The sequence below is a fragment of the Acipenser ruthenus genome, chromosome 15, assembly GCF_902713425.1.
Source record: "Acipenser ruthenus chromosome 15, fAciRut3.2 maternal haplotype, whole genome shotgun sequence".
In the NCBI taxonomy this organism is placed as follows: Eukaryota; Metazoa; Chordata; class Actinopteri; order Acipenseriformes; family Acipenseridae; genus Acipenser; species Acipenser ruthenus.
The window spans coordinates 3,527,396-3,539,485 of record NC_081203.1 but is presented as its reverse complement, the minus strand read 5'-3'; the positions used below and the strand labels follow the sequence as shown (position 1 = coordinate 3,539,485).

The following is a 12,090-nucleotide window of genomic DNA, read 5'->3' as shown; positions in this document are numbered from 1 at the left end:
TCTGCTGGGACCAAAACAACAGCTGTTTATTTCATAGTTCCTGGGAATGTTTTTTTTTTAAAATGCTGTTGTAGTCTCAGTGAAACACATAGCCATTTTCAAGATAAAAGCGAAACTTTGAACAAATAATATTTGCGTGAGAGGTACCGGCAGGCAAAGGCAGGACCTAAACATTGCCAAGCAAGCATTTTAAGAAGTGGGCAAAAGTCCTGACAGCAGTTCCAAGCCCCAGTATTATCTGATCTTCCACGCAGGCTTCAGCAGCATCAGGTAAAGGCAGTGCTGGTACATCACACAACTGAGAGATTCAAACTTGTTTCTTTCACTTACAAGGCTGGTACTGCAGCCAGTTTTGTACAGTATTGGCGTCTAAACACACCTGCAGACTTAGTTGGTTTAAAAAAAAAAAAAAAAAAAAGCTAATTTGTCTGTTTTGTCTTTTAAGTTAATATATATATATATATCAAACGATTTCCTAGCACTTAGCCTTATAAAGGATACTGAAAATCCAAATACACAATTTACATGGAAGAATAGCCTCCTATGATAAACTTTTAAAATACCACACTGCTAGCAACAATACACAAGATACTACAGTGATCATTTCACTATTGTGAAGCTAATAATAATAATAATAATAATAATAATAATAATAATAATAATAATAATAATAATTTGTACCTACGTTCCGCTTGGGGTATAGTAATGGTGGAGCAGCAGTGCTCTGCTGTAAAATACTCTGCTTACTACACAGTGTGTGCAAGTCGAATCTTCTGTTGCCTTTGAGTGGGTATTAGTGCACAGATAAAACATGTGTTCTGGGATTCACCTACTGAAGTTTCTAAGAACTTCTATAAATGCTCCCATGAGTATAACTGCTGATTACGAATTATGCAGAGATCAGGGACATTTCTAACAGTCACATCTGATTTAGTAAATGATAACTTGACAGATAAATGAACAAAAGAAATGTGAGTAATAAAGATAAGCATGTAGAAGGGTGATTTTGTTCTAAACTAAGTTTTTTGTGCAGGACAAAGTTGGCACTGATTAAAACTAACAAGATGTACATTTAGGAGAAGGGAAAAACATCTTAAATTTAACAACGTTTGATAAACTTAAAGGACATTTTGAGGCTTTCCGAGGTACAGTATAAGACTTCTTGATCTTCGTGAAGATTGAAACACTGGTACATAATTGCTTATAAGGCTGTCCTTGGCAAAACCACAACTGATCTCAATAAATTGTCAATTGCCCCTAGTAGTAATCTTCTGTCTCACTGTTCGAGGGTTTTCAGTTCCTAGGGTTTGTATGGAATTTGGGTACAAGGTATTGCTTGCTCCGTGATCTTGGAATAAACTTCAGAAAGAACTGAAACGTCCTGGCTCCAAACCTTTTAAAGGAGTTCAAATAAAAAATGGACGTCTATGAGGCATGTTTTTGTTTTAGCCGGTGCTCCTAAACTCTTGTCATTTTATGAACTTGTTTGTATTGGTTGTGCTCATTTTAATTCATTAGGGCTTTTTTGTTTGTTTTTGTAGTATATGCAACCTTGTTGACCAGGTCAATTGGAGTTTCCTTGTTACATAAATAAAATGAAATATATATATATATATATATATATAATCAATTTTGCAATCCCTATTGTGCCCAGTTACCATTTCACAGCTCTTTTCATCATTGGTGAGTTCAGCTTTTTATTTTGGCTAAATGTTTATTGCTGAAGATGCTATACTGTTCACTGTAGCTCTCTTCTCCCTTTTCTGACCAGCATTTATATTATTCTGTACTTAAATTCAGCATCTTGAAACAATGTTTATAAGGATACATTAATAATGCATTTCTTTAACACAGCTTTATCAAATAATTATCCAAATGTTTTTTTTTTTTTTATTTATTTTTTTTATTTAAGAACCTATTTCTCTGGGGGCAGTGATTTGTTCTTTCATGTTTCACAAGGCTGACATTGCTGTTGGGACTGGCTCTACTGTAATATACAGCATGCAAAAATAATAGTGTGTATGGCACTGCTGGAAAAATAAAAATACATAGACTCAGCAGCAGATCTAAATCCTGCCACTGCTGAAATCATTTATAAAGAGCCCAGGGTTGTGAAAATCCAGCATTCGGCCGGGCATGTGCGTCTCTTTTGTTTGATAAGTTAATCCATTGTGGATAGGGTGTCTCTAGTTGTTTAAGAGATGTCGTCTCCCTTCTAAATGCTTCCCATAGTAAAAGGATAGTAAAATGTAATAAAGCATCTGTAAGCATTTAACAAACTTAAAAAAAAAGACTTTAGAATTGTGCACTACATGAAATGCAGGGATGACATCTGTACGCAGGATTAGATATACTGGAAATTTGACAAACCTTTAAGAGTAATTGGTTGATTTTTCATACTGTACAAGATTTATAATAATGATTTAAATGACAGCTGTGTTTAGATCAAGTGAATATACCCTGTGGGTCATGTAGGCATGAGCTCAAATGCTTGCCTATTTTATATCGGAATTACCAGCTGACAAACAAACCATTGGTCCCTTACGTATACTGTATACTTGTTGTATTTAATACAAGTTTACGTGTTGCTGATTACACAAATAATGTGACTTCACTTATTATGTTAAAGAAAACACATTACAAACAAATAGCTTCTGATCATTGTTCTGTGTTTCACATTGAACACTCTGGGCTAGTAGACCATCAAAGCTTTTTACTCCCAAATCGTCATCAGCGCAATCGCAGTTCTGGTTTGGTATCTATAATGGGTGAATCTATACTTAGTGAAAAACACTCTACAGTGTACAGTAAAAGCTTTAAGAATCCACTGGGTCAAATTCACGGCAGTACTATGGAATACTATGGTAAATATGCACCATACTATACTATTGTATTGACTACTGCTTTAGAATACAAGTACTATTTTTTTATATAGGCAGTATTTTCTTCAGCTTACCAGACATGTTTATACAATGCTTTTAACGCACCTTTTTTTCCCTACACTTTTCTGTGCTCGACCTCTGTCTTTACAAACAGTGTGTCATCATGCACAAACTCCCCAAGCCTGCTATAGAACTCTGTGAGGGACACGAACATTGGGACTCCGTAAGGTATGTTTCCATTCGCCCTCGGCTTCTGCAAGGATTGCAGAAGCCCGCTTGGAGAAAGGCAGTGCACAGCCGAGTCCTCTCTGTTAGTCTGACTCAAGATTGAGAGCCTCACCTGTATTAGGAAAACAAGAAAACTGAACATTGGTCAACTGTACAACGATACAAAATGACTGAGTGACCCTCACCCTAACCCTACAGGACAGGACATCCACCTGTTCATTTAAAAAAAACCTAAAGACTAAATAGTGTAATTCAGGATGATTGTTGCTCATTTTGTTACATAGCATGGATCTCCTCCATTCAAAACTTGTGACTGGAGTATGACAACAAAATAATACCGCCCTTAGTCAAATAGATAAACGTTTTGATGCCTTTGTCAGTGTGGCTGTGACTTAGTTTTGTGGTTTTACCTCTGAATCGACAAAGAAGCTAGGCTTTAAAACAGATCCTACAGTACATTTTTTAAATGTTATCCCTGCTGGGGTTTTTTTTCTTTTCTTTATCTGTTACTATATTCTGTTTTTTCTGCTGGAGCGTGTCTTACCGTTTCTGCAAAGGGCCATTTCAGCAGGGAATCAAAGTCCCCAGTCTGCAGTGTGAAGTACAGCGAAATGTGAGTTCCCTTTGCTTGCTCGTTGCCATTCAAATAGATTCGTAGCTTCATTTTGTACCCATACTGGCTTGTGTAAAATGCTGTAAAAAAAACATTATATAGAGAATGAAAAAATAATGACTAACAAGCAGGTAAGGAAGGTGGACATTTGGTAACCCTTAACCAGCACTGACTGTATGGCAACTACGTTATTTATGTATTTGTGTGTGAAGGAGCGCACACAGCAAGGATTTCAGCAGAATTTAACACATTTCCTTTATTGATTCCAATAATCAAAAGTCATTAGACCCAGTAAGGAAGACACTAGTTATTAACAGAAATGAAGCAAGAATTAGTAACCAATTTCTGTAAGAAAGCATCAGACATGGCGCTGGTGTGTGTTCATGGAGGATCTTGAATGCTTCTCAAAGCATTGTCAAGTACCGGCTCTTTATAGTGTTTTTACACCCCTTGTGTGCAAAGCTAGTTGCTGGCTTATCGCTACTTGCACCAGGTCAGGTGAGGTCAGTTTTATTGACAGTTTCTCAGGCAATAAAACATTGTTTCCCTGATAGCAGCCAGATAAAAGCATGCTTTTCACAGCTGCACTCCGAATTCTAGTTTTGCACTTATAATCTTTTCATGAACTCTTTACACAGACTGTAATGAGTTTTCTTACCTTCCGACTCCAAATAGGGTCTCAAACCACTGATGGCTTCCTGTGTCAGACTGCGGAACTGTGCAATACTCCAAATGAAGATCCCGTTTTGTGCCACTTCAACTGGCGGATTGTTCATTGGAAAGCAAAGGCTTATGTTTTGCTCAAGTTGTCTTACCTTTAATTGGGGGGAGGAAAAACCAGAAACAAGGGGGAGAGTTCTCCCCGTCATTAAAGATTATACAATCCTGTTAGGGACAGCGCTGCCCCCTATAGGTGAGAAGCAATGGGGTACAAGTGCTGTTAATTCTCTGTGAAACACCTGGGCGCAGTGGCTAATATATACCCAGCCTACTCTAAACTGTTCTCATTCCCCAAAGAGTAGAACAGACCCTCATTGATACTAACTATTTAGGCAACATCCATTTTGTATAATCATGTTTTTGGAAGGTTGCATTGAATATAATATATAGGGTCTGGATAATGTTGGTTATATACTGTAGTGTGGTTTCTCCTCTAGAACCAAGCAACCCCTGGTTTGTGTACTGCACCCCTGTTCTGTGTACTGTAAAGACAATTTGTTTAGACTTACCTTGTCTTGCAGAGCATTTATTGTCCGTTTATTAGATTCCAACTCTCTTTCCATGCTCTTCGCCAGTGCGTCACATTTCTCCATGGCCGTAGACGTGACGGCTACCTTGTTCTGGAGCTCTCCCGTTTTGCTCTCGAGACCGGGCACTCGAATCTGTAGCAGCTGCACGGTGTGACACAGCTCCTGCAGTTTCTCGTTCAGATCAGGACAGGATGCCTCCTCTTGCATGTCCAGATTAACCCCGGGCTGTTTCTCAGCTCTCTCGGCTAATCGATTCAGTTTCTCCAAGACCTCGCTACGCGCCTCCTCTGTTTTTTCAAGTCTGAGGACTTCTTCCAGGAGCAGATTCGTGTGGAGTGTGATAGACGTAGCCTCATGCTTATGAGCCTTTGATCTCGCACCCTGCAGAGAAAGCAATTAATAGCAAATCTTCCACAATGGCAGTTTTGCATTTAATACATTTCAAATACAGTTAGAAAACACACACATATATATATATATATATATATATATATATATATATATATATATATATATATATATATATATATATATATAGATAGGTATATAGATATAGTATGTATATATATATAGATATATATATAGATATATAGATATAGATAGATAGATATAGTATGTGTGTATATATATATATATATATATATATATATATATATATATATAATATATATAAAATAAGTTTGTCCTTAATGGAAATGTCACGGCTATAAACAAATTCAATATAAACTGGGGCTTATAGGGGCTGCAAGAGGGCAGGAGGGCAAAGGCCAATGCAGCACTCCCTGTAGGCCCCCAGACAGACTTGGCGCAGCCTGGATTCAAACCAGAGAGCTCCTGATTGTATGACTCACCCACACTCCAGCACAGTAAGTGTTATTAGAGAATTAGAAAAATGAATTTTCCACTCATCCTGAATATTTTTAAATAATCTGAATGACATTCTTTGATAAGGCTTTGTCTGTGTTTTTTTTTTTTGTTTGTTTGTTTTGGTATTTGCATTTCAATTAAAACAATGATTCCTTTGATTTCCGACATTATACATAATTGCATTTGCATGTTGACATGCTTAGTCTAGGGAGAGACAGAGATGTTTTGGATCTTCCTGGTCTCGTTTTAATCAATCAAAAGGACATGGTTTGGGAAATCTTTGTACAATAGAAGACCGTTTCACATATCCTTTCACAAAGTATTTGCATTGTCAGCCTGTGTTCACATCATCACCTCACTGTGTGAAGTTTAAACACAGATGGTGCTTCCTTCTACCTGTACCTAAATCGCTCCCTGTGCTTGTAATCTACAGTGATGTAGATATGAAACCAAAATATCTTCAGTACAAGAAAAGCGAGACCAATGGTAATGCAGCAAGTGCTCATAAGAGGTGAGGAAATGTATTGCAGAGTCTAGTTTACCATTCTTTTAATGTATGATCCTTTTAAAGAGTAACTAGCGGGGTCCCAAAAAATATAGCGTTCCACGTCCCCATGTGTTGCTATAACTGTGTACCTGTCATTTCTTTTCATTGTTAACACTCTGGCAACTTTTTACACTTGTACTTACCTTAAACCTACACCCCAGTTTCTCAAACGTACAGCTTTGCCTCTTCTTTATATGTTTGCCTTCATGTCCGTTTATCTGAAAGCAGAAATTTTGGAACGGATCAAATGCTCAGACAATCGGATTTGGAAATGATGAATGAGAGCAGACATGTTGATGACTGGTAGCTCTTTCTTTAACCATACCGATGCACTTTCACTTCTTTGTTTTTCAATTCAGTCTCTTAGCTATAAATAAAGTATTTGCCTAAATATCATCTGTATATTACAGCTTCTCTGCACCCAAGCACATAACAAACTGCTTGTTCTGTCTCTTGATTTTTTCTCTCTTTTGCTAATTCCTGTTTTTGGCAGAGTTTTCAGGGACTTTGACCTCTTATTTCTCCTCTGATCAACCATTATTCAGCGTCATTTAAACTAGCTTTCACTTGGCTCATTAGGAACAGAGTGGCGAACATTACTCTCCCAATTTGTCCGCACACAGAGAACAGAATACTCCTGATTTATCCAAGTGTAGGATTGAGAGAGATGGATCATAAATGCTCACCTTATTGCTCATTTTATTTTCTTTGCTGCAAAGGGAGTCACAATGTTTCTTGTTGCATCCTTCTTTTGACCACTAACCTGCTAATTAGAAGGAACATCAAATATCATCCCATTATCATTGCTATAATACATAGTAGACCCTGATATCGATGTGATACAGCCACCTGGCATTTCTTCGTATAGATGCATCCGCTAGAACTCATGTCACATTACAGAAACTTGGTACAGGCATGCAGGGAGTAGGTCAAATAAAAGGGTATTGTGGATACTCAATTTATAGAAAGAAACATGTTTGAATTTCAAGTCTGTGTAAGAGTAACAAAGGGGTTTAAACAAATATTGTGGAGCACTCTGCTCAGCACAGCTGGAAGTGGGGTATTGCTCACACAAAGAGAAACTAAGCTAGTAAAAACAAGGTTCAGCGTCACACACAAGTTTTAGGCAAGACATATAAGACAGGCATTTGTGAGTGCATTTGAGAAGCATTCACGATTCTCCATGAACACACACACATACACACACACCAATGTCCTCCCAGAGATTAGATAACAGTATTGTGACGAATGATAAGGGTTAAGCTGTAAAAGCGAGACTTTTTGATCAGTGGAATCGATAAAGGAAACTGGTTAAATTCTGCTTAAAACCTTGTTGTGTATTGCACTCCGTCACACACAAACATAGATCATTTATATATAGATATATCATGCCACAGTTATGTATCCTTTATCCTTTACATTCTCTTTGTATTGTCTTCTGTTTAAGTCATTATACCTGGTGACTTTTTAAAGCCCACATTTGGCCTCAAAAGGGCTCAGACACAGGTAATGGTTACAGTCTTGTGAACCAGCTGTATATGGAGATACTGTAATGCATGTTGAGCGCTCCATAGAAACCACAGGGGGTTCTGTTACCCTCTGAGTATTAACAACTCATTGCGTGATGACAAACGGAACATGATATACTGTGTAATTCTAAATTACAAGAATACATTAGTTAAGAACTGTGCTATCTCAGACCCACGCTGGTTAGGTTTGAAATGAAAATCTTAAGGACCAGTTAAGCAAAGTACTAGAGAGGTTTCAAAGCTATCACAAATTATAGTCAGAAATTCAACAAGGCGTTACGCATTCCTCTGGTAAAGAGGCTGCTGGGACACCTACTGAGCCTCTTAATACCGGGCTGTAATTGAGTCTGCTGCTCCAATCACTTTAAAACCATTATGTGGAAACAGACAGGCATTTATTAAACTAGCTGCCCAAAAGAGACCCCTTGCCAGCAGAAGAGCGCTTCAAAGATTTGTACAAAAAAGAAAAATACATTTTGACTTTTTTTTTTTATTGTTTGTAGCCAGCTCATATATTTCCAGAACGTAGCTGGAATTTTGCCATGACATTCTCTGGAAGCAGATCACAACGCTTTGTATAAGTTCTTTTTCAAAACAGTTTTAAACCTCCCTGATTTACATTTTTTTCTCTTCAGTTATTCATTAATCAAAATGCACTTTTAAAAACAGCGACTGGCAGTACAACACAGCAGGCGTATAAAACCCTTTACAATATCGATATAAAACATCAAATGATGTGCAATTAAAATCAATATATCATTCTAGATTGTTCATTCATGATTTTATCTCTGGTACACTATCCCAATAAATTGTGTATCACAACCATCTATAGATTTTAGGTCAGAAATCCAGGGGAAAGGTTACAGCAGAGTTGTATATAGTTATATTTGACTTCCTTTGCATCTCCAACACCATTGTAATTTGTTTGTAATGATTCTAAGTGGTTTTGAGTTCTGTTGCTCCAATACTGAGCTGTTGCCATTAGCTTTGAACCTAAGTGAACTGAACTGAACAATCTTCCCTATTCCATTCAAATCATCTGACAATGTAACCTTTCAACTCTCAACCCTGTCTACTCTTTCTGATATGTCACATGATCTGAATGGAATGAAGAAGGCTCTCCAGTGAACTCTGGTTTACGTCTAGATTCTAAAAGTAGTGCTAACTCCATAGCAACAGAACCCAGAACCACTCTGAATCATTGCAAGCACTATAAAATGTTAAGGAAATGACGATTGAAGCTGTGGGGTGGAAACTGACTCTGTAAGCATGGAAGTAGGATAAATGAGCTTCACTGAAGGGTAAGAAAATAGGCTCAAAAAGCAAACCAAATAATTAGGTGAGAAAATATGTTTAACAGTCTCGGTTATCACCTCTTCAGCACGCTAAAGTAAAAAAAAAAAAAAAAAAACAGGTACTGTTCCAGCAAAATCCTTTTTTTACGATTTTCAATTTCTCGTGCTCTTTTAGCTTAACAGTTTTACTCCATTTATGTTTGTATGTAAGACAATGCAGCTACAGTTTGTTCAGCAATGCCACTGAAATTCAATTATCAACTGTGGGCAGTGCTGAGCAAGCAGACAGGCTGACTGAGGTGAACAACTTACAGTAAAACTTGGTGTGTGCAGAGATGCAGATGGAGAGCTGCCAGCCCTTTGGCAGCCCGATACTGCTGTGATAGATGATGCCGTGCAGACTTGTTTTAATACTTGTGAGCGCAGCTTTGAATCTACAATTTCAGTGCAGAGATGTATGCGTGGTGCTACAGTATGTTTGTGAATATGTTTTTTTTTTTTTGTACAACGAGCACAAAATGAACATAAAGGAGTGATGTAGCGGTCATAAAGTTTCTTTTAGCATGCAATTTAAAATACCCTCTTATTCAAATCCAGCCGTGCATTAGTGAGGGGCAGAATATTCTGATTCAGCGTTTCTCTTATAAAAGCCTTTCTTTTGCTGCAGTTAAAACATTTGGCAACTTTATAGCAGTGAAAATCCTAATCAGTGGTACCGCGTTTACGACATTTGGTCAACAGTGGCAGTGACATCCCGTTTGAATGAAACTATATTAAAATGGTAAGGGGTGAGGGACAGTGACTCTGGATGCAATCAGCAGACAGGCGCTATGGATATTCCGCTTACTATTTGACAAGCTCATCTCAATCCGGATGTGAACCCCTGCCCATTCTGTTCAAGACCATAAAACAGAAAAATGCACGTACTGGGGGCTAGGTTAGGACCACCAGACAGATTCAAACCCAGGCCTGCAGTGATTCACTGGACATGATTGAGGGCTCTGTAGAGGAAGAGACCTCAGCAATTGATCATAGAAGTGCTTATGACTTAGAGAAGAGTAAGGAGATTCCCCTTGGCTCATGGAGAGCCGTCCTCACGGAGGTGAAACCGAACCGATCGGTCTCCAAGGGGGATCTGGAGGAGAGAATGGGAAGATGACAGTGGTAGTTAAATTTGGTCGGGGGTCCCCCTTGACTCACAGAGGGCGAATCCAGTGCCGGCGGGGCTTCTAAGGTTGGGAAGTGAGCTTCACTTACCGTTGCAGAGGTGGAGTAACCAAATAGAAGAGGAAGCATCGTGGGGGGGAGGGGAGGACGGTGAAAAATTAAAAACCCAAGACCGAGAGCAGACTCAAGGCTTGGGGTTTAAATAAAGGATTAGCAGATGTTATTGGTAGGAAGGAAGTAGGGGGAGGAGCCCTCATTCATGCCCCCCCCCCCCTGAATAACACACAAGTTTACAATAATATACTGAGGACACAAGTCAATGTGAATGTCTAAGGCATGTGGTAACAGCCAGAAATCAGTTAAGAAATACACAGACACTGAAAGATCAAAAAGATGGATATAAAATGAAATATAGTGTTATGCATTTCATCACTTGTACATGTGGAGGGGATAATATGCATTATTATTTTGACAAAGGGCACTTATTAGAGGCCAATTGGAAGGTTACACATATTATTATTATTATTATTATTATTATTATTATTATTATTATTATTAGTTTATTTAGCAGATGCCTTTATCCAAGGCGACTTACAGAGACTAGGGTGTGTGAACTATGCATGAGCTGCACAGTCACTTACAACAACGTCTCACCCGAAAGACGGAGCACAAGGAAGTTAAGTGACTTGCTCAAGGTCACACAGTGAGTGAGCCAGGATTTGAACCGGGGACCTCTTGGTTACAAGCCCTTTTCTTTAACCACCGGACCACACACTGTACTTGGTAGGTAGGGTTATAGATGCCAAACAGTCTTTAGCAGTCCCAAATATTTTTAAAGGCTCATGCAAAAGAGGGTGTGGTTGTTAAAGATATGGCACTAAGCATAAACACCAGTGCTGTGTCTTCAAGATACCCGGGGAAATACATTCAGAGACAGTGCGTTAAGCACGATTGTCAAATAGTATTAAAATGGTCCTACTTTCCTTTTAAAACAGTCACTGAAAAATCTTCAATATGTTTACAATCACTTCAAGAATTACAAATGGAAAATGACAAAAACTTGTACCTGTAGGTATTCAGCCACTAATGCAACTGGATTCAAATGATTACCAAAAAACTACTGGACTTCTTGTGGAGTCAATGCCAGGTTGTGGTAAGGCTGTTATCAGGGCAAACGGTTACCCAACCCAATATTAGGTACAGGATCTTATAACAGGACCAGGCAGTGTATATCGGCTTCAAAACAATAAAGAACACATGAAAATGCTGTCTTGCTAATGAAATACTTTTTAAAAGCCTTGGTTATTGCTCATTTAAGTTTAAAAAAAATAATTAATAAAGTTCAGGATTCATATAAAGATCTCTATGTGCAGCTACTGCAGCTTAAACAGCTGACTTTTTGCCTGAGTAATGAAATCCCCCTTTCTCTGACATCAGGAGTCAAGCTTAAAAAAAAAAAAAAAAGGAAATGATATAATTCATCATTAGAACCACATGTATATAATTAATTTCAGGAGATTTACATTTCAAGGAATAAAAACAAGTAGATTGGAAGCACTTACCAGTGTTGCCAGTTTGCTCGGTGAAATTCAGCTGGAGTGGGATGATGCACTTGCAGTAGAAAGATGTTTTGCAGTTTTTCTATTTTGAACCGGTGGGGGATTCCCCAGCATCACATGTTTGATATCTCAGTGCTCAGTGCTTCTTTTGGC

At 38.2% G+C, this 12,090-nt stretch overlaps 1 protein-coding gene across 2 annotated transcripts; it reads right to left on the bottom strand.

Annotated features, from left to right (window-relative positions):
- Positions 1–2,548: 2,548 nt before the first annotated feature.
- Positions 2,549–12,025, bottom strand: LOC117396763 (TNF receptor-associated factor 2-like). Of its 2 annotated transcripts, none has more exons than XM_058986885.1 (7): positions 11,941–12,025; positions 7,074–7,153; positions 6,531–6,605; positions 4,953–5,354; positions 4,382–4,538; positions 3,655–3,803; positions 2,549–3,222 (listed from the first exon to the last, which is right to left on the bottom strand). In XM_058986885.1, exons 2-7 carry the CDS (start codon positions 7,083–7,085, stop codon positions 2,998–3,000), a joined length of 1,020 nt encoding a protein of 339 aa, XP_058842868.1. In that variant the 5' UTR covers positions 7,086–7,153; positions 11,941–12,025; the 3' UTR covers positions 2,549–2,997. The 2 variants fall into 2 exon arrangements, with proteins under 2 accessions (XP_058842868.1, XP_058842869.1); XM_058986886.1 differs by having other exon boundaries at positions 7,074–7,150; positions 11,941–12,003.
- Between the last annotated feature and the right edge of the window lie 65 nt (positions 12,026–12,090).